Source organism: Procambarus clarkii, chromosome 85 (assembly GCF_040958095.1).
Source record: "Procambarus clarkii isolate CNS0578487 chromosome 85, FALCON_Pclarkii_2.0, whole genome shotgun sequence".
NCBI lineage: Eukaryota > Metazoa > Arthropoda > Malacostraca > Decapoda > Cambaridae > Procambarus > Procambarus clarkii.
Genome location: NC_091234.1, coordinates 21,550,462 through 21,578,447, shown reverse-complemented (window position 1 = coordinate 21,578,447; position 27,986 = coordinate 21,550,462). Strand labels below are relative to the sequence as shown.

The 27,986-nt window shown below is 49.6% G+C and overlaps 2 protein-coding genes across 10 annotated transcripts in view; one reads left to right on the top strand and one right to left on the bottom strand.

Annotated features, from left to right (window-relative positions):
• Positions 1-27,986, bottom strand: part of LOC123746665 (regulator of G-protein signaling 7) — a 390,003-nt gene that overhangs the window by 343,735 nt on the left and 18,282 nt on the right. Inside the window, exon 1 of one of the 9 annotated variants that reach the window (XM_069316818.1) lies at positions 17,297-17,354. The exons of the other annotated variants lie outside the window; for them this stretch is intronic. The gene's annotated coding sequence lies outside the window, so the exon portion shown is untranslated. Of the gene's footprint in view, positions 1-17,296; positions 17,355-27,986 lie in introns of those variants that run through there. 9 annotated transcript variants of the gene reach the window in all.
• On the top strand, positions 19,306-23,216 carry LOC123746662 (uncharacterized). Its single transcript, XM_069316899.1, has 2 exons — positions 19,306-20,370; positions 23,187-23,216. Exons 1-2 carry the CDS (start codon positions 19,306-19,308, stop codon positions 23,214-23,216), a joined length of 1,095 nt encoding a protein of 364 aa, XP_069173000.1.

Here is a 27,986-nt window from a genome sequence, read left to right as displayed (position 1 = left end):
TGGTCCGAGACCCTTGTCACACAGGTGTCAAACCCTTCCTACCCACTTGAATGAGCTACTTGAGATTTCTAAATATAGATGAAATATTGATGATATTTTTATTTTAACTCGCTCTGTACACCAGTTAGTTGACTTTTAGAATGTAGAACCCACCAGCCAAACCTTCCCGCTCAAGGTAGGTAGGTGTGTGTGTGTGTGTGTGTGTGTGTGTGTGTGTGTGTGTGTGTGTGTGTGTGTGTACTCACCTAGTTGTGTCTGCAGGATCGAGCATTGACTCTTGGATCCCGCCTTTCGAGCATCGGAAGTGTGTGTGTGTGTGTGTGTGTGTGTGTGTGTGTGTGTGTGTGTGTGTGTGTGTGTGTGTGTTTACTAGTTGTGTTTTGCGGGGGTTGAGCTTTGCTCTTTCGGCCCGCCTCTCAACTGTCAATCAACTGTTTACTAACTACTTTTTTTCCACACCACACACACACACCCCAGGAAGCAGCCCGTTACAGCTGACTAACTCCCAGGTACCTATTTACTGCTAGGTAACAGGGGCACTTAGGGTGAAAGAAACTTTTGCCCATTTGTTTCTGCCTCGTGTGTGTGTGTGTGTGTACTCGCCTAGTGCTTGCGGGGGTTGAACTCTGGCTCTTTGGTCCCGCCTCTCAACTGTCAACCAATCAACTGTTACTAACTACTAATTAATTTTTTTTCCACACACACACACACACACAAACCCCTATGGAACACGCAAATCATCACACCTAGGGAACAGCTTCTGTCAGCAGAACGCTCACCAAGAAAGGGACAAGAGAATGAACTGAAGAAAGTGAACTTCAAGGCAATGTACACTAACACAGATGGGACTACAAATAAAACAAGTGAACTTGGAGAACGGGCACTAGAGGAAAACCCAGACATAATAGCACTCACAGAAACAAAGCTAACAAACACCATAACAAACACAGTGTTTCCACAGGACTACTATGTAGTGAGGAGAGAGATAAAAGGAAGGAGGCGGCGGTGGTGTAGCTCTGCTGATAAGAAAAGGCTGGAGTTTTGAAGAGATGGTTCTTCAGGGCTATTAGGATTTAAGTGACTACATAACAGGTACCATGAGGTAGCCGGTCGGCCGAGCGGACAGCACGCGGGACTTGTGGTCCTGTAGTCCTGGGTTCGATCCCAGGCGCCGGCGAGAAACAATGGGCAGAGTTTCTTTCACCCTATGCCCCTGTTACCTAGCAGTAAATAGGTACCTGGGTGTTAAGTCAGCTGTCAAGGGCTGCTTCCTGGGGGTGGAGGCCTGGTCGAGGACCGGGCCGCGGGGACACTAAAAGCCCCGAAATCGTCTCAAGATAACCTACCATAGCAACTGGAGGACAAAAAAATATAGTAGTCATGTATAACTCCACCACCAAACGACAGAAGACCCAGACAGGAATATGATAAAAACAACATGGCCACCATTAACATAATAGAGAGAGCAGCTTCTGTCGCTAGCAGGAATGGATCTGGACTACTAATCATGGGAGACTTCAACCACGGGAAGATAGATTGGGAGAACAGAGACCCACATGGAGGACCAGACACATGGAGAGCTAAGCTGCTGGATGTGGCAACAAGAAACTTTCTAAGCCAACACATCAAGGGACCGACAAGAATGAGAGGAGAACCAGCCAGCCTGATCTGATATTTACCCTAAATGAGTCGGATATAAGGGAAGTTAAGTTGGAAGCCCCCTTAGGAATGAGTGATGACAGTGTATTGATCTTTGAGTACCTGGTAGAGCTAGGATTTATCTCCCCCCCCCCCCCCCCAAAAAAAAAAAGAACCAGGAAACAAAGGGCTGGCGTACCAAAAGGGAAAGTATGAGGAGATGAGAAAATTCCTAAGGGCTATACCATGGAACACAGAACTCGGTACTAAGTCCGTACAAGACCTGATGGACTGTCACCTAAAAGTGTCAGTAAACAGGTTCATCCCGTCCCGAAAGGAAAAACCGAGAAGCAAAAGAAGAATCCGTGGTTTAATAGGGCATGTATGGAAGCAAAGGAACTAAACAAAAGGGCGTGGAGGAACTTCCGGAATAACAGAACACCAGAAAGCAAAGAGAGAAATACCAGAGAACCAGGAACGAGTATGTTAGTATGAGAAGAGAAGCTGAGAAATAGTATGAAAATGACATAGCTAATAAAGCCAAGACCGAACCAAAGCTACTCTACCGTTACATCATGAGGAAAACAGTGAAGGAACAGGTGATAAAACTTAGAACGGGTGAGGACAGGTACACAGAGAATGACAGAGGTGTGTGAAGAACTCAACAAGAGGTTCCAGGAGGTCTTCACAATAGAACGAGGTGAGGTCACTGCGCTAGGAGAGGTGGCAGTAAACCAGGCGGCCATGAAAGGGTTCGAAATTATAAAAGATGAGGTCAAGAGCCATCCGTTTGATCTGGACGTGAGAATGGCTGTTGGCCCAAACGGAACTTACCAATTATTTACCATGGGGTATTAAAAGAGTGTGCAGAAGCACTTTGCTCGCCACTCTTGTCATAGTGTATAGTAGGTCACTGGAGATGGGAGACCTACCAGAAATATGGAAGACTGCTAATGTAGTCCCATTACAGGCCAGTGTCTTTAACTTGTATACCATGCAAGGTGATGGAGAAGATCGTGAGAAAAACCTAGTAACACATCTGGAGAGAAGAGACTTCGTGACAACCCATCAACATGGGTTCAGGGAGGGTAAATCTTGCCTTACAGGCTTAATAGAATTCTACGATCAGGAGACAAAGATTAAGCAGGAAAGAGAAGGATGGGCGGACTGCATTTTTTGGACTGTCGGAAAGCCTTTGACACAGTACCCCATAAGAGGCTTATGCATAAACTGGAGAAACAGGCAGGAGTAACTGGTATGGCGCTACAGTAGATAAGGGAGTACCTAGGCAATAGGAAGCAGAGAGTTACAGTGAGGGGTGAGACCTCAGAATGGCGTGAAGTCACCAGTGGAGTCCCACAGGGTTCTGTACTCTGACTTATCCTGTTTCTGATATATGTAAATGATCTCCCAGAGGGTATAGACTTATTCCTCTCAATGTTTGCTGACGACGCCAAAATTATGAGCAGGATTAAGACAGGAGGACAGCCTGAACTTTCAAGAAGATCCGGATAAGCTGAAGGAAAAGTCGAACAAGTGGTTGTTAGAGTTTAAACCAAACAAATGTAATGTAATGAAGATAGGTGTAGGGAGCAGGAGGCCAACCAGATACAAGGTATCATGTGGGAGATTAAATACTTCAAGAGTCAAAGAGAGAGACTTGAGGGTTGACATCACGCCAGACCTGTCTCCTGCAGCCCATATCAAGAGGATAACATCAGCGGCATATGCCAGGTTGGCTAACATAAGAACGACATTCAGCAACTTGTGTAAGGAATCATTCTGAACTTTGTATACCATGTGTGTCAGACCAATCCTGGAGTATGCAGCCCCAGCATGCATACTCTCTCTCTCTCTCTCTCTCCCTCACACACACACTCTCTCCCTCACACTCTCCCTCCCTCCCTCTCACTCTCCCTCCCTCTCACTCTCCCTCCCTCACACTCTCCCTCCCTCCCTCTCACACTCCCTCCCTCCCTCACACTCTCCCTCCCTCACACTCTCCCTCCCTCCCTCCCTCCCTCTCACTCTCCCTCCCTCACACTCTCCCTCCCTCCCTCTCACACTCCCTCCCTCACACTCTCCCTCCCTCACACTCTCCCTCCCTCACACACACACTCTCACTCTCTCTCACACACACACTCATACACGCACACACACACACTCACTCATACACACACACACACACACACACACACACACACACACACACACACACACACACACACACACACACACACATACACACACACACACACACACACATACACACACACACACACACACATACACACACACATACACACACATACACACACACACACACACACATACACACACACACACACACACAAATTCTTCAGGAGTCAGAGAAGGAAAAAGACTTGGGGTTGATATCGCGCCAGACCTGTCTCCTGCAGCACATATCAAGCGGATAACATCAGCGGCATATGCCAGGCTGGCCAACATACGAACGGCATTCAGAAACTTGTGTAAAGAATCATTCAGAACTTTGTATACCACATATGTCAGGCCAATCCTGGAGTATGCAGCCCCAGCATGGAGTCCATATCTAGTCAAGCATAAGACTAAACTGGAAAAGGTTCAAAGGTTTGCCACCAGACTAGTACCCGAGCTGAGAGGTATGAGCTACGAGGAGAGACTACGGGAATTAAACCTCACGTCACTGGGAGACAGAAGAGTTAGGTGGGGCATGATCACCACTTACAAGATTCTCAGAGGAATTGATAGGGTACATAAAGACAGGCTATTTACAACAAGGGGCACACGCACAAGGGGACACAGGTGGAAACTGAGTGCCCAAATGAGCCATCGAGACATTAGACAGAATTTTTTCATTGTCAGAGTAGTAGACAAATGGTATGCATTAGGAAGTAATGTGGTGGAGGCTGACTCCATACACAGCTTCAAGTGTAGATATGATAGAGCCCAATAGGCTCAGGAATCTGTACACCTCAGGAATCTGATTGACGGTTGAGAGGCGGGACCAAAGAGCCAGAGCTCAACCCCCGCAAGCACAACTAGGTGAATAAAGACACACACACAGGAAACAGCCCGTAACAGCTATCCAACTCCCAGGTACCTATTTATTGCTGGGAAACAGGAGCATCAGGGTGAAAGAAACTCTGCCCATTTTGATTCTACCATCACCGGGAATAAGAACGCGGACCCTAGGATTACGAGCCCAGTGCTCTGTCCACTAAGCTATCATGCCCTTTATGTGAGTGAGAGAGTGTGAGTGTAGGAGAAAAGAGGAAAAGAGTGAGAGAGAGTGAGAAAGAGAGAGGGGGAGAGCGCGCGCGAGTAAGCGCGCGGTTATCATGCCTCAGGATCATCCCCCCTTTAAGGCTAGCCTCCCCCCCCCCCTCCAATACCTCCTGCCGCCCCAGGCAGGAGGAACTCTTCCCCTGTCCCTCTACCCATCACCACCACACGTATGAACAACTCGATAAATAATAATGTATGACAACTCGATAAATAATAATGTATGAACAACTCGATAAATAATAATGTATGACAACTCGATAAATAATAATAATAAAATAAAGAGCCTTAAACAGAACAACATGTGTACTCACCTAGTTGTACTCACCTAGTTGTGTTTGCGGGGGTTGAGCTCTGGCTCTTTGGTCCCGCCTCTCAACCGTCAATCAATTGGTGTACAGATTCATGAGCCTATCGGGCTCTGTCATATCTACACTTGAAACTGTGTATGGAGTCAGCCTCCACCACATCACTGCCTAATGCATTCCATTTGTCAACCACTCTGACACTAAAAAAGTGTGTGGAAGCATCGGAGTGTGTATATATGAATGCTACACAGTATTCATCTATGGACATCCATATATGATGAAACACATGTGAAGAACCTCTCACACACTCACAGCTCCCTGACAAGAGGGAGCCAGCTTAGCTTAGCTGCCAACACCCACACATGGTGTCAGCAAGGCGGACAGCCCGCCTGCTTTCATACCTCTCACTGTATTTCCCACTTCTATACTTCCCTTCACCTATGCCTCTTCTTCCTCTTTACTCCAAAAAAAACACCACACTCCCCTCCCTCCCTATCCTTCCCCTCCCCCCCTACCTCTAGCCCCCTACTTTCATCCCATGACTAAATATATTCATACGTAATCTTTACCTTATCCTTCCCCCCCCGTAGGTGCAGTGTGGCACACTTCCCCCCCACCATAGGTGCAGTGTGGCACTCTTCCCCCCCCCACCATAGGTGCAGTGTGGCACTCTTCCCCCCCCCCGTAGGTGCAGTGTGGCACTCTTCCCCCCCACCATAGGTGCAGTGTGGCACTCTTCCCCCCTCACCATAGGTGCAGTGTGGCACTCTTCCCCCCCACCATAGGTGTAGTGTGGCACTCTTCCCCCCCCACCATAGGTGCAGTGTGGCACTCTTCCCCCCCCACCATAGGTGCAGTGTGGCACTCTTCCCCCTCACCATAGGTGCAGTGTGGCACTCTTCCCCCCCACCATAGGTGCAGTGTGGCACTCTTCCCCCCCACCATAGGTGCAGTGTGGCACTCTTCCCCCCTCACCATAGGTGCAGTGTGGCACTCTTCCCCCCCACCATAGGTGCAGTGTGGCACTCTTCCCCCCCACCATAGGTGCAGTGTGGCACTCTTCCCCCCCACCATAGGTGCAGTGTGGCACTCTTCCCCCCCACCACCATAGGTGCAGTGTGGCACTCTTCCCCCCCACCATAGGTGCAGTGTGGCACTCTTCCCCCCCACCATAGGTGCAGTGTGGCACTCTTCCCCCCCACCATAGGTGCAGTGTGGCACTCTTCCCCCCCACCACCATAGGTGCAGTGTGGCACTCCTCCCCCCACCATAGGTGCAGTGTGGCACTCTTCACCCCCACCATAGGTGCAGTGTGGCACTCTTCACCCCCCACCATAGGTGCAGTGTGGCACTCTTCCCCCCCCCACCATAGGTGCAGCGTGGCACTCTTCCCGCCCCCACCATAGGTGCAGTGTGGCACTCTTCCCGCCCCCACCATAGGTGCAGTGTGGCACTCTTCCCGCCCCCACCATAGGTGCAGTGTGGCACTCTTCCCCCCCACCATAGGTGTAGTGTGGCACTCTTCCCCCCCACCATAGGTGTAGTGTGGCACTCTTCCCCCCCCCCACCATAGGTGTAGTGTGGCACTCTTCCCCCCCACCATAGGTGTAGTGTGGCACTCTTCCCCCCCCCACCATAGGTGCAGTGTGGCACTCTTCCCCCCACCATAGGTGCAGTGTGGCACTCTTCCCGCCCCCACCATAGGTGCAGTGTGGCACTCTTCCCGCCCCCACCATAGGTGCATTGTGGCACTCTTCCCCCCCACCATAGGTGTAGTGTGGCACTCTCCCCCCCCCCCCGCCCCCACCATAGGTGCAGTGTGGCACTCTTCCCCCCCCCCCACCATAGGTGCAGTGTGGCACTCTTCCCCCCCCCCACCATAGGTGCAGTGTGGCACTCTTCCCCCCCGCCCCCACCATAGGTGCAGTGTGGCACTCTTCCCCCCCACCATAGGTGCAGTGTGGCACTCTTCCCCCACCATAGGTGCAGTGTGGCACTCTTCCCCCCCCCACCATAGGTGCAGTGTGGCACTCTTCCCCCCCCACCATAGGTGCAGTGTGGCACTCTTCCCCCCCCCGCCCCCACCATAGGTGCAGTGTGGCACTCTTCCCCCCCCCCCACCATAGGTGCAGTGTGGCACTCTTCCCCCACCCACCATAGGTGCAGTGTGGCACTCTTCCCCCCCCCCACCATAGGTGCAGTGTGGCACTCTTCCCCCCCCCCACCATAGGTGCAGTGTGGCAGAACGCTGAGGTAGACGGAAACCACCAATTGCTAACTACCCCCCCCCCGTCACCACTACTCCCCCCCTCCCCCTCTTGCCACACACCACCACCTCACAGCAGGAGGCGGCGGCCCTTGAGACATGGCGGGCGAGGCGTGACGAGTCTGCACACATAGTGCCAGTATCTTGGGCTACCCACAGAGGACGAGCTGCCCAGACGCTGCTCAACCTTCACCTGCCGGAGCGTTAATTACTTAACTGCCGCCACACAAACGAGCTGGGGCCAGATTCACGAAGCAGTTACGCAAGCACTTACGAACCTGGGGCCAGATTCACGAAGCAGTTACGCAAGCACTTACAAACCTGGGGTCAGATTCACGAAGCAGTTACGCAAGCACTTACGAACCTGGGGCCAGATTCACGAAGCAGTTACGCAAGCACTTACGAACCTGGGGCCAGATTCACGAAGCAGTTACGCAAGCACTTACGAACCTGGGGTCAGATTCACGAAGCAGTTACGCAAGCACTTACGAACGTGTACATCTTTCCTCAATCTTTGACGGCTTTGGTTACATTTATTAAACAGTTTACAAGCATGAAAACTTGCCAATCAACTGTTATTGTTATAAACAGCCTCCTGGTGCTTCCCAGCTCATTAACTGTTTAATAATTGTAAACAAAGCCGCCAAAGATTGAGAAAAGATGTACACATTCGTAAGTGCCTGCGTAACTGCTTCGTGAATCTGGCCCCTGGAGTCTATGCCCCGAGGGAAGTGCGTACCCCTCTACGTCATCGTTACTCTATAAACCTAACGAAGACAACAGATACACATTGTTTACATAGGGTGTGGTAGAGGGGTAACGTCACAGTGTTGATGACGTAGAGGTCATGGACCCCACTGAGAAGCAGCAGCCATACACAGCATTAACTACCTTATCTAACGTCACCAGAGAGCCCACTTCCCATTAAAACCACTGGGAAGGGGAGGGAATTATCAGGAGAAAGCGTCAAACCATTACTATATAGCACTGGGAAGGGGTGAGGATAAGGATTTGGGATGGGACGGGGGGAAGGAATGGTGCCCAACCACTTGTGGACGGTCGGGGATTGAACGCCGACCTGCATGAAGCGAGACCGTGGAAAACAACGTCCAAACGCTCGTATTAGACCCATAGCTGTGGAACTGAACTTGGGTACCTGACGGCTGAGTGAACAGCGCTCGGGGTTCCTAGTCCTAAGGTCCGGGATCGATCCCCGGCGGAGGCGGAAACAAATGGGCAGTTTTTCACCCTGATGCACCTGTTCAGCTTGCAGTAAATAGGTACGTAGAGACAGCTTCTACGGGCTACTTCCTGGGGATTTGTGTGTGTGTGTGTGTGTGTGTACTCACCTAATTGTACTCACCTAATTGTGCTTGCGGGGGTTGAGCTCTGGCTCTTTGGTCCCGCCTCTCAACCGTCAATCAACTGGTGTACAGATTCCTGAGCCTATTGGGCTCTATCATATCTACATTTGAAACTGTGTATGGAGTCAGCCTCCACCACATCACTGCCTAATGCATTCCATTTACTAACTACTCTGACACTGAAAAAGTTCTTTCTAACGTCTCTGTGGCTCATTTGGGTACTCATTTGGCTCATTTGGGTACTGTGGCTCATTTGTGTGTGTGTGTGTGTGTGTGTGTGTGTGTGTGTGTGTGTGTGTGTGTGTGTGTGTGTGTGTGTGTGTGTGTGTGTGTGTGTGTGTGTGTGTGTGTGTGTAAATTAGGCTTAAGGACCTGCCCTAAACGCTAGGCGTACTCGTGGCTGTACAAGAATGTCACAACTCTTGAACATAAATAATTTAAAATAAAGCGTATGCAGGGTCCCCTCAACTTTATAACTGGCCATTGTCTTAACAGCTTAATCACCCAACAACCAGGCCTGGTTCCCCTCGGATTACTGGTTAAGGCCTAAGATCCCTGACGTGGGGCTCTACACACCAGACACGTCTCCACTGTAGGGAGGTTATATCTTGAGGTTATCTTGAGATGATTTCGGGGCTTTAGTGTCCCCGCGGCCCGGTCCTCGACCAGGCCTCCACCCCCAGGAAGCAGCCCGTGACAGCTGACTAACTCCCAAGTACCTATTTACTGCTAGGTAACAGGGGCATTCAGGGTGAAAGAAACTTTGCCTATTTGTTTCTGCCTCGTGCGGGAATCGAACCCGCGCCACAGGGGAGGACAAAAGACATGTACACACCAGACACATATACACTGTGGGGAGGACAAGACACGTGTACACACCTGACACGTACCAGTCATGTATATCACAGTACAACAGGTGTTTACAGAGGGCAGACATGTGGCTACAACAGCCAGACCAGCATCAGACATCTACCGCAGCGGCCAAGAGTCCTCGACCATTTACGTGTCCTCTTACGAAATCTGTACATCTTTGGTTTGCATTTAATAAGCATGTTAAGGTTCCGAGGCGCCACGAGGTTGTCTTAGAACAATAACAACCTTTAGTTGGGAATTGTCGAAGATTGTTTAGTGTGAGAACTTGCAGCGCTGTCCTGTACCCGGGCCTCTGTAGCCGGCAAGCCCGCCCTCTTCACCTGGGGCCAGATTCACGAAGCAGTTACGCAAGCACTTACGAACCTAGGGCCAGATTCACGAAGCAGTTACGCAAGCACTTACGAACGTGTACATCTTTCCTCAATCTTTGACGGCTTTGGTTACATTTATTAAACAGTTTACAAGCATGAAAACTTGCCAATCAACTGTTGTTATTGTTATAAACAGCCTCCTGGTGCTTCCCAGCTCATTCCGGACTATGTGTAAGTCCACTACGGGCTCACCATAGCCCGTGCTACTTGGAACGTGTTCCGAGTAAGTGAATCTATAACCACCACCAGTGAGAATACTCTTCAGTGGTCCAGCAGCAAGATCTACTCTCGCTCCCCTGGGTGACGGTTATCTTGAGGTTATCTTGAGATGATTTCGGGGCTTTAGTGTCCCCGCTGCCCGGCCTCCACCCCCAGGAAGCAGCCCGTGACAGCTGACTAACTCCCAGGTACCTATTTACTGCTAGGTAACAGGGGCATTCAGGGTGAAAGAAACTTTGCCCATTTCTGCCTCGTGCGGGAATCGAACCCGCGCCACAGAATTACGAGTCCTGCGCGCTATCCACCAGGCTACGAGGCCCCTCCCCGGTAGTCTAACAGCTGTTGCATATATTTATTGTGCAACATTAATTTTGTTATTAACGTAACTATCACATGTTTGTTTCTCTTTCATTTTTGTCTTGAGTAACGCCAAGTCCAGAGAGCCGGTCGGCCGAGTGGACAGCACGCGGGACTTGTGATCCTGTGGTCCTGGGTTCGATCCCAGGCGCCGGCGAGAAACAATGGGCAGAGTTTCTTTCACCCTATGCCCCTGTTACCTAGCGGTAAATTAGGTACCTGGGTGTTAGTCAGCTGTCACGGGCTGCTTCCTGGGGGTGGAGGCCTGGTCGAGGACCGGGCCGCGGGGACACTAAAAAAAAGCCCCGAAATCATCTCAAGATAACCTCAAGATAACCTCAAGATAACCTCAAGAAGTCTTGTAGGGGATTTGTTTTATTGTTCACTTTTTGCTATATTAAATGTGAGTTTTTCCATGTTTTGGATTTTATCCCGGAATTTTCACACCGTTAAGAGAGTTTCCTGCCCGAAACGCTTTGCGTAATAGTGGCTTTAGGCATTGTATGTACTAGCTCTTATCTATAAAGCCAACAAACTTTGTAAAATCTCTTTATGTATGTACCTTTACCTAAATAAAAATTATTATTATTATTATAGTTAGCAGCAGTTTTACTTACTGTTTTACTCTCTTTATTTAATGTTATTGGCATTCCAGCAGCCAGAACAGCCACTGCTCTGTCCATCCACTTCCCCGTAACACCACCAAGTTTGAGTTGTTGACCAGACCACACACTAGAAGGTGAAGGGACGACGACGTTTCGGTCCGTCCTGGACCATTCTCTAGTCGATTGTCGCTAAGGTATGTTGACCAGATCACACACTAGAAGGTGAAGGGACGACGACGTTTCGGTCCGTCCTGGACCATTCTCAAGTCGATTGTCGCTAAGGTATGTTGACCAGACCACACACTAGAAGGTGAAGGGACGACGACGTTTCGGTCCGTCCTGGACCATTTTCAAGTCGATTGTCGCTAAGGTATGTTGACCAGACCACACACTAGAATGTGAAGGGACGACGACGTTTCGGTCCGTCCTGGACCATTCTCAAGTCGATTTGAGTGCACTGATCACACGAGAAACTAACATAACACGTAGACACTATCAATACATATTGTGCAACTCTCACTTCTGTATTTTGAGTTGGGTGGTGTAGTCATATTGGGGAAGAACTGCCTAACTTCAACCCACAAACATGCTGTTAATTTGTTTACTAATAATCTTCTTAGTGCAAATATATATTATCCATTTTGTATATAAATGCTGTCTTAATTACTACCTTATTAATTGCCTTTCCATTGGAGACCTTCGGTGCTGTGGAGAGGGGGGGGACCTGCTGCATGGGTAACAGCTTCTCCCTGCATGGGTAACAGCTTCTCCCTGCATGGGTAACAACTTCTCCCTGCATGGGTAACAGCGTCTCCCTGCATGGGTAACAGCTTCTCCCTGCATGGGTAACAGCTTCTCCCTGCATGGGTAACAGCGTCTCCCCGCATGGGTGACAGCTTGTCCCCGCATGGGTAACAGCGTCTCCCTGCATGGGTAACAGCGTCTCCCTGCATGGGTAACAGCGTCTCCCTGCATGGGTGACAGCTTCTCCCCGCATGGGTAACAGCGTCTCCCTGCATGGGTAACAGCGTCTCCCTGCATGGGTAACAGCGTCTCCCTGCATGGGTGACAACTTCTCCCCGCATGGGTAACAGCGTCTCCCTGCATGGGTAACAGCGTCTCCCTGCATGGGTAACAGCGTCTCCCTGCATGGGTGACAGCTTCTCCCCGCATGGGTAACAGCGTCTCCCTGCATGGGTAACAGCGTCTCCCTGCATGGGTAACGGCGTCTCCCCGCATGGGTGACAGCTCCTCCCCGCATGGGTGACGGCTCCTCCCCGCATGGGTGACGGCTCCTCCCCGCATGGGTGACGGCTCCTCCCCGCATGGGTGACACCACGCGCATGGGTGACAGCTCCTCCCCGCATGGGTGACGGCTCCTCCCCGCATGGGTGACGGCTCCTCCCCGCATGGGTGACGGCTCCTCCCCGCATGGGTGACGGCTCCTCCCCGCATGGGTGACGGCTCCTCCCCGCATGGGTGACGGCTCCTCCCCGCATGGGTGACGGCTCCTCCCCGCATGGGTGACGGCTCCTCCCCGCATGGGTGACACCACGCGCATGGGTGACAGCTCCTCCCCGCATGGGTGACGGCTCCTCCCCGCATGGGTGACAGCTCCTCCCCGCATGGGTGACAGCTCCTCCCCGCATGGGTGACAGCTCCTCCCCGCATGGGTGACAGCTCCTCCCCGCATGGGTGACAGCTCCTCCCCCGTATCAACCTACCGTGGCTTTGTGCCCTGGAGAGGCCACTCCAGACCGACAACCAGAGCGCAACTCCATAGTCTCCTGAGACTGATGGATGACTACTACTACTTCGATTAATCACGGAAATTGTTATCAATTATCTTCACTTTTTTGCTTAGTAACCGCGTTGTCGGGAGTGAGTTATCTTAGACACGAGCTTTGCGAAATGTAGTGATGATTAGTTTCCCGGTACTGAAACCGGGAAACAAAACCGTTTGGGGCCTCGTAGCCTGGTGGATAGCGCGCAGGACTCGTAATTCTGTGGCGCGGGTTCGATTCCCGCACGAGGCAGAAACAAATGGGCAAAGTTTCTTTCACCCTGAATGCCCCTGTTACCTAGCAGTAAATAGGTACCTGGGAGTTAGTCAGCTGTCACGGGCTGCTTCCTGGGGGTGGAGGCCTGGTCGATGACCGGGCCGCGGGGACACTAAGCCCCGAAATCATTTCAAGATAACCTTCAAGATAACTGCTCAACTGTGACGTAACCAGGAACAAAAGGAAGCTATCTTTTCAAACACAGAAATTACAATAACGTGATATATAAAATGATCACATCCACAAGGGCCGTGATGATGGTTCGAACCTACGCACGGGATCTTGAGGTTATCTTGAGATGATTTCGGGGCTTTTAGTGTCCCCGCGGCCCGGTCCTCGACCAGGCCTCCACCCCCAGGAAGCAGCCCGTGACAGCTGACTAACACCCAGGTACCTATTTTACTGCTAGGTAACAGGGGCATAGGGTGAAAGAAACTCTGCCCATTGTTTCTCGCCGGTGCCTGGGATCGAACCCAGGACCACAGGATCACAAGTCCAGCGTGCTGTCCGCTCGGCCGACCGGCTCCCCTAATGGATATTGCCATTAACATTCCAGGTTGCAATTCCTTGACCATGTCATGGTCCAGTTGACCAAGGCACATCTGGGAACATCCCGTGTGTAGGTTCGAACCCTCATCACGGCCCTTGTGGATATGTTTATCTTTTGAAATAATACATATTGTATAATACGGGTACCACCGCTGGTGCGAGTGTAGGGACCCACATCCTCGAAGAAAATAAAGAGTATTAAGAGAAGACCTTGTGGATTCTCAATGAACACTTTAATCTTCTCTTTTCCTACCACCATTATTTTTTTATATATTTCTTTTATTGCAATGTTACAGTTTAGAGCACACACACACACACACACACACACACACACACACACACACACACACACACACACACACACACACGCACACACATACACACACACACAATGACAATATAAGTGTGTGTGTGTGTACTCACCTAGTTGTGTTTGCGGGGGTTGAGCTCTGGCTCTTTGGCTCTTTGTGTGTGTGTGTGTGTGTGTGTGTGTGTGTGTGTGTGTGTGTGTGTGTGTGTGTGTGTGTGTGTGTGTGTGTGTGACATATACATATTTAAATAATCTTGCAAGATCTCCCAACCTAACCTTATACTAAATCTATTTTTGAAAACATGAGTGAAAATGGCCTCTACAACCATTAACACTTGGTACATTCCCCTTAGACATTCCCTTTTACTACTACACAACAATATTGTAACGTAGTTGATCATCTGTTCAGTGTTCACCCCCATGCTCTCCTGATCCAGTAGTATTGATTTTCCTTCTCTTTCACCTTGTCAATCAACTTAAGTATTTTGTATGTCCCTATCATGTCTCACTTTTTTATTTACGTCCGCGTATGCGTACACGAGAGGGTGTTCTGTATTCACCTCGTTGTGCTTGCGGAGGTTGAGCTCTGCTCTTTCGGCCCGCCTCTCAACTGTTAATAAACTTTTTTCCTCACACACACACACACACACGCACAAATACGTGAGTACAAATTGGTGAACACACACACGCACAAATACGTGAGTACAAATAGGTGAACACACACACGGGCTGCTTCCTGTGTGTAATAGCTGTCTAACTCCTAGGTACCTATTTACTGCTAGGTAACAGGGGGCATCAGTGAAAAACTGCCCATTTCTTTTCCGCCATCGCCGGGGATCGAACACGGGCCCTAGGATTACGAGCACAAAACGCTGTCCACTCAACCACAGGCCTTCACTCTGTGCATGTCTAGGTGTGCTTGTGTGGACGTGCGTGCGTACATACGTGCGTGCGCGTGTATGCTGAAGTATGAGAACGCTCAATTTACACCATGTTTTCCCTATGACGTAGAAGCGGCGTCCTCATATTTCAACCGCGAGAAAGTTGCCCGCTACATTAACTTGGGAAAGTTAAGCACCTCAACTTTGAGAGTGTGTGCTTTTCGTGTCCTGGCGCTCCGTAATGGCTGTCGCCTCCCAACTTGCTCAAGGCGGCCACAACTCTTCCCGCCTTATATGGCCGCCCTCCCTCCCAACACCACACGCATCCACGGCCGAGCGAGCGGACCGACGGGCGAGCAAGCGAGCGGACAGGCAAGCGGGCCGACGGGCGAGCAAGCAAGCGGGCCGACGGGCGAGCAAGCAAGCGGACCGACGGGCGAGCGGGCCGACGGGCGAGCAAGCAAGCGGACCGACGGGCGAGCGGGCCGACGGGCGAGCAAGCGAGCGGACCGACGGGTGAGCGAGCGGGCGGGAGGCCGGGCGAGTGGTCGGGCGGGCTCGGGCGGCCGCGAGCGAGCGGGCAGTGACTAGGCAAAGTAGCACCATTAGGTTATGTTCGTTTGGAAATTAAAAGATCAGAGTGTAATAGTCAACAAAGTACAACCCGGAGCATCCACTGTGACACGCTCAGTGCCCCCGAGTACTGTGCTTGCTCCAGTAATTATCAGCCCCATATCGGACACAGACAAGCACACTCTGTAGCACCTCCAAACTTATGTAAATCAGGACTTTCAGTTGCCACAGGAAATAATACGTTTAATGAAGATTGGGTCCAGCCCATACGCTATGGAAAATATCAAAATTTTAACTACATAAAATGCAGTCAAATCGCTTCAAATGTAATCATTTTAATCAAATTTCTTCAAAACATCATTGTGTGATTACCTGAATTTACTAAAATTTTAGACATTAATATTTATAAATTGTATTAATTATAATTTACCTGGGCGTAATCCTAGGTGAGAACAGTTGGAGCTGCGGTAATTATACCAACCTAGAGTATGGCCACCTGGCTGCTGGCCGCCCGGGTCACCATGCAACCCGTTCTCGCAAATTCGTAAAGTCAATATTGACTTATTAACTACGTGCATAGGTGATATACTAAACATAATAGATACCCTTAAAAAGATTCATAGAAAACACCGACCTTACCTAACCTTGTTAGTATCTTAAGATAAGCATCTTATTGCTTCGTAATTACAATTATTACTTAACCTATACCTATTATAGGTTAGGTAATAATTGTAATTACGAAGCAATAAGATGCTTATCTTAACATACTAAGTAGGTTAGGTAAGGTCGGTGTTTTCTATGAATCTTTTTAAGGGTATGTATTATGTTAAGTATGTCACCTATGCACATATTTAATAAGTCAATATTGACTTATTAAATTTGCGAGAACGGGTTGCTGGTGCCTTCACTCAACTGTAGAGAATGACAGCTGGCGCCCCCAGCCGACACTCAGACCTCAAGACGGCTCCTTCACACACTACTTTATCCCTCGGTGTTGTGCATGTTGTCTTAGTGCTTGTCTCAAACTTTATTGTATTGTATGTACTGCCTCTATCATTAAATCTAACAATGTTTGTACTGTAACGCTGCAACTATGTATGTACTGTTCCTAAATAGATTAATATTATCCTCTTAGTTCTCTGCTCACGCATGCCATACAATAACAAATTCACGTTGTAATGAATTCTCACTAGGCTTCCCCTGAGCGTGAAGTTGACCGATATACTGATACTAGCTGATACTAGCTGATACTACTGATACTTGCTGATACTAGCACTTCACTACGGCATCTCACTCACTAAAACTAAATTTCATACTAGTCAGCGTTCGTTCATCCTCCACAGATAACCGTCGCTTAGCTGACACTGGTTTCATTCACTGGTGTCCACACTCGCTAGTTTCTCACTATTACTATGTCGGCCGACGGTGTACACGCCTATAATTATTATATCTGCGGCAGGACCCCATCATGGACTCCTGCCCTGGAATGACTAGGCTAAGCGAAGATTCCTAGACTCAACCGGTCGCCTTAAGGCTCCAGCACAAGCCTCTTTCACGGTCTAAAACCCTAGTTCAAGTCCCCCTCATGGTCTAAGGCTTGCTTTCCACGACTTATACACTCCCTACAATATACCTACCGACCGTAGCCGCGGGTTACACCACTCAGGTGGAGGCCTGCGTCTCCCTACAGTCACACACGACGACTGATGAACTCGCGCTAAAACCCACACCGGCGTCGGCGGCCATGTTGCTAGGCGACAGCCAATCACATGCCTTCTCTCGGGACGTTATTTTGCCCGCGAGTCAAACACGGATTTGATTGGTCCTCTTCACCCAATAAAACTATTATTAAATTAGTATTATTAAATTTTATTATTTAATTTGTATTAAATTATTAAGTTATTACTTAATTTAATGATAATATTTTAACTATTATAATTTCGTGGTAGGACGTTGCGTTTTCTTCTACCTGGAGTGAAATAGATTCATTTAAGAGGGAACATACCCAGACCAGGGCCAGATTCACGAAAGCACTTACGCAAGCACTTACGAACGTGTACATCTTTCCTCAATGTTTGACGGCTGTGGTTACATTTATTAAACAGTTTACAATCATGAAAACTTGCCAATCAACTGTTGTTATTGTTATAAACAGCCTCCTGGTACTTCGGAGCTCATTAACTGTTTAATAATTGTAAACAAAGCCGCCAAAGATTGAGAAAAGATGTACAGGTTCGTAAGTGCCTGCGTAAGTGCTTTCGTGAATCTGGCCCCAGGACTTTACGATACGCCATTACCTCGGCCCCCTGGCCACTAAGCAACGACAAATAATCAACTCTACAATGAAATAACGAAATAATGAGTGCAAGATGTGTAACTGTATATCAGTGATAACGAATGAGTACTAGTACACTTACATCGCATCAGGCTTGGATACCCATGTGCATGGGAAATAGGCCTACAGGTTCCGGAAGATGAGAGGAAATGTCAGCACTGTGGAGAAATGCCCGACAGACCACTGGAACATTATCTAACACAGTGCACAGTTACAACCACAACAGACCACTGGAACATTATCTAACACAGTGCACAGTTACAACCACAACAGACCACTGGAACATTATCTAACACAGTGCACAGTTACAACTACAACAGACCACTGGAACATTATCTAACACAGTGCACAGTTACAACCACAACAGACCACTGGAACATTATCTAACACAGTGCACAGCTACAGCCACAACAGACCACTGGAACATTATCTAACACAGTGCACAGTTACAGCCACAACAGACCACTGGAACATTATCTAACACAGTGCACAGTTACAACCACAACAGACCACTGGAACATTATCTAACACAGTGCACAGTTACAGCCACAACAGACCACTGGAACATTATCTAACACAGTGCACAGTTACAGCCACAACAGACCACTGGAACATTATCTAACACAGTGCACAGTTACAACCACAACAGACCACTGGAACATTATCTAACACAGTGCACAGTTACAGCCACAACAGACCACTGGAACATTATCTAACACAGTGCACAGTTACAGCCACAACAGACCACTGGAACATTATCTAACACAGTGCACAGTTACAGCCACAACAGACCACTGGAACATTATCTAACACAGTGCACAGTTACAGCCACAACAGACCACTGGAACATTATCTAACACAGTGCACAGTCACAAACCCATTAAGATTTCAACTTAGATTCAACAGAGCAGAAGAAGTTGTTAAACACATATGGCAAAAATCTTACTGAAGCGACCATACGAGTCATAAATACTCATACTCCGCCCAAGTAAAACAGAAACAAGCAACACTTAGTGGGCCAGCCAGAGGCTTAGGGCCCGCGCAGGAATATCCCTGAAAAAAAAAATAAGTCAATTGAATTGCAGCAAAATAGGGTTGGATGCAGCATGGCGCCTTGAATCATGGGAAAGAGCAGCATGTCGTCTCACACATACCACAACCGTCTATCCATCCTCAACCACCATCCACCAGATTAAACCCCCCAACCAACCCCCATCCACCCTCCACACTGGCTAGGCTACCCCACACTGGCTAGGCTACCATGCTAAACGACCAACGCCACGGAAGCCGCCTACAGATATACCTAGCCTAATGCCATATCCTCCACACTGGCTAGGCTACCACACTAAACGACCAACGCCACGGAAGCCACCTACAGATATACCAAGCCTAATGCCATATCCACCACACTGGCTAGGCTACCACACTAAACGACCAACGCCACGGAAGCCACCTACAGATATACCAAGCCTAATGCCATATCCTCCACACTGGCTAGGCTACCACGCTAAACGACCAACGCCACGGAAGCCACCTACAGATATACCTACCCTAATGCCATATCCTCCACACTGGCTAGGCTACCACGCTAAACGACCAACGCCACGGAAGCCACCTACAGATATACCTAGCCTAATGCCATATCCTCCACACTGGCTAGGCTACCATGCTAAACGACCAACGCCACGGAAGCCACCTACAGATATACCAAGCCTAATGCCATATCCTCCACACTGGCTAGGCTACCACACTAAACGACCAACGCCACGGAAGCCACCTACAGATATACCTAGCCTAATGCCATATCCTCCACACTGGCTAGGCTACCACGCTAAACGACCAACGCCACAGAAGCCACCTACAGATATACCTAGCCTAATGCCATATCCTCCACACTGGCTAGGCTACCACGCTAAACGACCAACGCCACAGAAGCCACCTACAGATATACCTAGCCTAATGCCATATCCTCCACACTGGCTAGGCTACCACGCTAAACGACCAACGCCACGGAAGCCACCTACAGATATACCTAGCCTAATGCCATATCCTCCACACTGGCTAGGCTACCACGCTAAACGACCAACGCCACGGAAGCCACCTACAGATATACCTACCCTAATGCCATATCCTCCACACTGGCTAGGCTACCACGCTAAACGACCAACGCCACGGAAGCCACCTACAGATATACCTAGCCTAATGCCACATCACCCACCCTCCAAGCCTGTCTTGGTCCCGGAAAGTCCACGTGAGCTGGTCAGAGCTGCCAACCCTCAGGAGAGGTGCATCACAGCACGGGGCAAAGGACGGTCTCGACAACCTTGGCGTCACGATTCTGTGTGTTATAAAGGCTATGATAGATGTGTTTCTGCGGTAAATGTGTGTGTGTGTACTCACGTAATTGTGCTTGCGGGGTTGAGCTCTGGCTCTTTGGTCCCGCCTCTCAACTGTCAATCAACTGGTGTACAGGTTCCTGAGCCTATTGGGCTCTATTATATCTACACTTGAAACTGGGTATGGAGTCAGCCTCCACCACATCACTGCCTAGTGAAGTAAGTGTGTGAGTGTGTGTGTGTGTGTGTGTGTGTGTGTGTGTGTGTGTGTGTGTGTGTGTAATTACCTAAGTGTAATTACCTAAGTGTAGTTACAGGATGAGAGCTACGCTCGTGGTGTCCCGTCTTCCCAGCACTCTTTGTCATATAACGCTTTGAAACTACTGACGGTCTTGGCCTCCACCACCTTCTCACTTAACTTGTTCCAACCGTCTACCACTCTATTTGTGTGTGTGTGTGTGTGTGTGTGTGTGTGTGTGTGTGTGTGTGTGTGTGTGTGTGTGTGTGTGTGTGTGTGTGTGTGTGTGTGAGACACGCGCGCACACAATTTGACAGAAAATGAGGGCAGTAATCAGAGGAAATATATCAGTGCAGAAGTGTTACGGGTGGAGTTCCTCAGGAGTTCACTTGTAGAGCACCGCCCCCCCCCCTTACATCCAGAATAGATAGTACAGTACTCACGGCGACTATTGGTGAAACGTTCGAATATTGATTATTGTACCCCAAAAGTTTACATTTCGTAATATTGGAACACCACTAAGGCGATGCTAGAGCCTGCAACATTAACTATACAACTTAACGTGCCCTAGGCCTAATTAAGCAATATTAGGCTTAACATTAACCATTATAGGCCTACTTTACTATATATATATATATATATATATATATATATATATATATATATATATATATATATATATATATATATATATATATAATGCTATAGCAGACCTGGGGAGGTTCAGGTTGGGTTGTTGCCTTTTTGCCCGCGCAATCTACAAAATTAATATTATAAATCATGATTTTTTCCATATATATATCTTCTTATCAGTACAATTTGCGCCCCCAGCCTGTCTTCCTTCATCCGTGCTCACTCTCACCTTCTCTCCCATCTCCCCCTTCCATTATTATGCTCCTTAATCTCTTCCTTAATCTTCGCAACACATCCTTGTAATCTGGACGATGTTGACTCTGCAACACCACGCTCCCTCCTGCCTCTCTGAAGCCTCCTACTGGAGGAATGCGTCGGCCGCTTCTTTCTCAGTGACGCATGGGGGGGGGGAAGAAGAAGGGGCTTCCCCCCCTTACCACCCTCGGGGGAAGATTCACGAAGCAGTTACGCAAGCACTTACGAACCTGGAGCCAGATTCACGAAGCAGTTACGCAAGCACTTACGAACCTGGAGCCAGATTCACGAAGCAGTTACGCAAGTACTTACGAACCTGGAGCCAGATTCACGAAGCAGTTACGCAAGTACTTACGAACCTGGAGCCAGATTCACGAAGCAGTTACGCAAGTACTTACGAACCTGGCGCCAGATTCACGAAGCAGTTACGCAAGCACTTACGAACCTGGGGCCAGATTCACGAAGCAGTTACGCAAGCACTTACGAACCTGGGGCCAGATTCACGAAGCAGTTACGCAAGTACTTACGAACCTGGAGCCAGATTCACGAAGCAGTTACCCAAGCACTTACGAACCTGGAGCCAGATTCACGAAGCAGTTACGCAAGCACTTACGAACCTGGGGCCAGATTCACGAAGCAGTTACGCAAGTACTTACGAACCTGGAGCCAGATTCACGAAGCAGTTACGCAAGTACTTACGAACCTGGAGCCAGATTCACGAAGCAGTTACGCAAGTACTTACGAACCTGGAGCCAGATTCACGAAGCAGTTACGCAAGCACTTACGAACCTGGGGCCAGATTCACGAAGCAGTTACGCAAGTACTTACGAACCTGGAGCCAGATTCACGAAGCAGTTACGCAAGCACTTACGAACCTGGGGCCAGATTCACGAAGCAGTTACGCAAGTACTTACGAACCTGGAGCCAGATTCACGAAGCAGTTACGCAAGCACTTACGAACGTGTACATCTTTTCTCAATCTTTGACGGCTTTGGTTACATTTATTAAACAGTTTACAAGCATGAAAACTTACCAATCAACTGTTGTTATTGTTATAAACAGCCTCCTGGTGCTTCGGAGCTCATTAACTGTTTAATAATTGGAAACAATGCCGCCAAAGATTATTAAACAGTTAATGAGCTCGGAAGCACCAGGAGGCTGTTTATAACAATACCAACAGTTGATTGGCAAGAGGCCTAAGCCTCTGACTTGCGCACTAAGTGTTACTCGTTTCTTAAGCGGTGGATGAGTATTTATGACTCTTATATTGGCTATAGTAAGATTAAGTCAATGTGTTTAACAACTTGCTCTATGCTGGTAAATCTCAGTTGAAAACTTATTGGGATTGTAAGGGTTGAACAGACCACACACTAGAAGTTGAAGGGACGACGACGTTTCGGTCCGTCCTGGACCATTCTCAAGTCGATTGTGAGATTGTGGGATTGTAAGTGTTGATTGTGTTAGGTAATGTGCCAGTGGTGTGTCGGGATAAGCATCTTATTGCTTCGTAATTACAATTATTACTTAACCTATACCTATAATAGGTTAAGTAATAATTGTAATTACGAAGCAATAAGATGCTTATCTTAACATACTAAGAAGGTTAGGTAAGGTCGGTGTTTTCTATGAAGCTTTTCAAGATAAACTAGTATGTTTAATATGTCACATATGCACGTATTTAATAAGTCAATATTGACTATACGAAAGTGCGAGAGGGCATTCCTCCACAGTGGCGACATTTGCTCTTCAGGAACCTGTAACCATGTATGCCATACACACAGGTCAGTGGCAGTTGTCGAGTCTGTATGATAACGTGATGTCGGTGCTTAGCAAGAGCCGGCCCAGCAAGAGCCGAAAACCCAGCGGGTTTTCTGCCTATTGGGGAGTGTTGTACATTCTGCTATGGCGGTATGTTCACTCACAAGATGAGTGGCGCTGCCCAATAAACTCGCCCCTCGGGGCAAAATTTAAAATTTAAAATTTAGCAAGAGCCTTTTGTTTAGCAAGCAAGATCCGTTTTAACGTATTGTGAATTAGAAATACGTTTGTCCTTATTCATATTTAAATATTATACATTAAAGCTCTATGTATAGTTAGGTGTAGGTAAAGTTTGCTGTTTAGGTTCTGTTGCCGATTAATTATATTTAAAGTACGTGGGTGAAGCATTTACAAACTAATTTTAATATATACGAACCTACGAACTTCAATATATAATAACTTATATATGAGAGCAAACCTATTTTTTAAGAGACAATACGTTAAAATGAATGCATGGGTCTTGGGGGGGGGGGGGGTATGGCAGGAGCTTTAACGACCCTGGCATGAGGAGAGGTTGAGACAAGGTAAAGCATGCCATAAGCACCACCTTTAAACAGACACACACAACACTTGCCGCCAGGTGGAGCGACACACACATCTGGGTTATAGTAGAGAGAGTGGCTTGTGTAGCGTGGTTATCTTGAGGTTATCTTGAGATGATTTCGGGGCTTTTAGTGTCCCCGCGGCCCGGTCCTCGACCAGGCCTCCACCCCCAGGAAGCAGCCCGTGACAGCTGACTAACACCCAGGTACCTATTTACTGCTATGTAACAGGGGCATAGGGTGAAAGAAACTTGGCCCATTTGTTTCTGCCTCGTGCGGGAATCGAACCCGCACCACAGAATTACGAGTCCTGCGCGCTATCCACCAGGCTACGAGGCCCCTTCGTGGTGTGTACAAGGTGGACCTGGCCTCCCAGATATCAACCAGAGGCAAGAGTAATGACACACATTGTGTACCTATCTCACTCCTCTGTGACCGTCAAGACTGGCCCTACAGTGGTCCACCCCCACTCCCCCATCCCACCCCATCCTCCCCACAACCTTTACAACGTCCACACATCCCCCCAACCCACAACACAATGTTCCCCGCCTCTGCACGACTCATCTGCCTTCTCTCCTCTACAGCTGCTGCCCCATCACTACTCTCCTCTACAACACACCCCATCACCACCGACTCCCATCCCACCATACCCATGCCCCAAGCCCACTACACCCCCCACGTATCTAACTTCTACCCCCACTTCCTCCCATGTAAATTCGTCCTCACGTTAACACGCCCACAACTCCCCCGCCCCCTCCTCCCCCCCCAGCAACCCCCCGCCCCCCTCACCCCCCCCCCCAGCAACCCCCGCCCCTCCTTCCCCGCCCCCCCTCCCCCCCACATTTATCTTCTACTTTGAATCGATTCCCACCTCTCTCTCTACTGCTCTCCCCCTTCCATATCCCCCTCCCCCCTCCCTCAATATCCATCACCCCCTCACTCCAAGTACCCCTGCCCCCCCACCACAACCCCCCCCCCTACCTATCACCCCCCTCTCCTATTCTCCACGCTCCGGCATGCTCCCAGACGCTCAATATGCTCTGAGCATCAAGAGTGGCTGGCAAGTCGGCTCTCTGAGGGCAGGTGATTGGTGGTGGACTGGTCATCAGTAGTCATGACTCCGTTACAGTCAGAGTCAACAGTTTCACAGCTGGACTCTAGGGTCTGAACCCGTGTTCCTGTATCAGCAACTGTCATAACGGCACGCGGTGTCTCTCATGTGGCCCCCTGAGGGCCGTATGGGCCACATGTGTCATCATGATGGCCACACACCACAACTGAGGGTCCCCCGAGGGCCATATGTGTCATCATGAGGGCCACACACCACAACTGAGGGTCCCCCGAGGGCCATATGTGTCATCATGAGGGCCACACATCACAACTGAGGGCCCCCCCGAGGGCCATATGGGCCATATGTGTCATCATGAGGGCCACACATCACAACTGAGGGGCCCCCGAGGGCCACATGGGCCGCATGTGTCATCATGAGGGCCACACATCATAACTGAGGGCCCCCCGAGGGCCATATGGGCCATATGTGTCATCATGAGGGCCACACATCACAACTGAGGGGCCCCCGAGGGCCATATGGGCCACATGTGTCATCATGAGGGCCACACATCACAACTAAGGGCCCCCCGAGGGTCATATGGGCCACATGTGTCATCATGAGGGCCACACATCACAACTAAGGGCCCCCCCGAGGGTCATATGGGCCACATGTGTCATCATGATGGCCACACATCACAACTGAGGGCCCCCGAGGGCCATATGGGCCACATGTGTCATCATGAGGGCCACACATCACAACTGAGGGCCCCCGAGGGCCATATGGGCCACATGTGTCATCATGAGGGCCACACATCACAACTGTGGGCCCCCGAGGGCCATATGGGCCACATGTGTCATCATGAGGGCCACACACCACAACTAAGGGCCCCCCCCCGAGGGTCATATGGGCCACATGTGTCATCATGATGGCCACACATCACAACTGAGGGCCCCCGAGGGCCATATGGACCACATGTGTCATCATGAGGGCCACACCCCACAACTGAGGGGCCCCCGAGGGCCATATGGGCCATATGTGTCGTCATGAGGGCCACACCCCACAACTGGGGTCTCCCCGAGGGCCATATGGGCCACATGTGTCATCATGAGGGCCACACCCCACAACTGAGGGCCCCCCGAGGGCCATACGGGCCACATGTGTCATCATGAGGGCCACACCCCACAACTGTGGCCCCTCCGAGGGCCATACGGGTCATCATGAGGGCCACACCCCACAACTGAGGGCCCCCTGAGGGCCATATGGGCCACATGTGTCATCATGAGGGCCACACCCCACAACTAAGGGCCCCCTGAGGGCCATATGGGCTACATGTGTTATCATGAGGGCCACACCCCACAACTGAGGGCCCCCTGAGGGCCATATGGGCCACATGTGTCATCATGAGGGCCACACCCCACAACTAAGGGCCCCCTGAGGGCCATATGGGCTACATGTGTCATCATGAGGGCCACACACCACAACTGTGAGCCCCCCAGAGGGCCATATGGGCCACATGTGTCATCATGAGGGCCACACATCACAACTAAGGGGCCCCCTGAGGGCCATATGGGCCACATGTGTCATCATGAGGGCCACACACCGCAACTGAGGGCCCCCTGAGGGCCATATGGGCCACATGTGTCATCATGAGGGCCACACATCACAACTGAGGGGCCCCCGAGGGCCATACGGGCCACATGTGTCATCATGAGGGCCACACCCCACAACTGTGGCCCCCCCGAGGGCCATACGGGCCACATGTGTCATCATGAGGGCCACACCCCACAACTGAGGGCCCCCTGAGGGCCATATGGGCCACATGTGTCATCATGAGGGCCACACCCCACAACTGAGGGCCCCCTGAGGGCCATATGGGCCACATGTGTCATCATGAGGGCCACACACCACAACTGTGAGCCCCCCAGAGGGCCATATGGGCCACATGTGTCATCATGAGGGCCACACATCACAACTAAGGGGCCCCCTGAGGGCCATATGGGCCACATGTGTCATCATGAGGGCCCCCTGAGGGCCATATGGGCCACATGTGTCATCATGAGGGCCACACCCCACAACTAAGGGCCCCCTGAGGGCCATATGGGCTACATGTGTCATCATGAGGGCCACACACCACAACTGAGGGCCCCCGAGGGCCATATGGGCCACATGTGTCATCATGAGGGCCACACACCACAACTGAGGGCCCCCGAGGGCCATACGGGCCACACGTCATCATGAGGGCCACACACCACAACTAATTACAGTTATTTAATCAAAAATTATTTTCAGACTACTTTTATTAAACTTAGAAACTTACAATGCATATACAAATGGTTAAGCAGCGAGCCACATACATGAATGCAAAGTAATAAAGTAATTTAACAAAAGAAACAACTAATTTTAAACAACAAACTTCTTTGTAAGAACAACAAATACATTGTACAAAAATAAGATTCCAAATGAACATTTATTTACGCCCACTCAATCATTTTTAACCCAGCCACTTGGGCTGGACGGTAGAGCGACGGTCTCGCTTCATGCAGGTCGGTGTTCAATCCCCGACCGTTCAAGTGGTTCTGGCCACCATTCCTTTCCCTCCGTCCCATCCCAAATCCTTATCCTGACCCCTTCCCAGTGCTATATGGTCGTAATGACTTGGCGCTTTCCCCCCTGATAGTTCCCTTCCCTTCAATCATTTTGAGTTATTTGTCCTGAGGTTTGACACGTTGTTAGTGATAATTTTGGCTATGGCTGTTAAATGACCAATTATGTAGGATCGTTTGTACGGACCGCAGGCGTGCTGGGAAGGGACGCATGCGGCCACCATGTTGGACCTGCCTGGTTTACACTATGTAGAGTTTACACTATGTGTATTTCATACATAAACAATTGTTTTCATTCATATAAACTTCATCAAAAAGATATACATGCTTTGGTGAAGCCAATGTAACACACACACACACACAAGGGGCAACAGCTTCACACTCAACAAGCCACAATGTAACACACACACACACACACACACACACACACACACACACACACACACACACACACACACACACACACACACACACACACACACAAGGGGCAACAGCTTCACACTCAACAAGCCACAA

Bases quoted from the DNA above. Each gene is read 5' to 3' on its own strand.
- LOC123746662 (XM_069316899.1), top strand. From the start codon at position 19,306: ATGCCATATCCTCCACACTGGCTAGGCTACCACACTAAACGACCAACG. The intron at 20,371-23,186 runs GTAAATGTGTGT...ATTCCTCCACAG, and splicing joins ATGATAGATGTGTTTCTGCG to TGGCGACATTTGCTCTTCAG.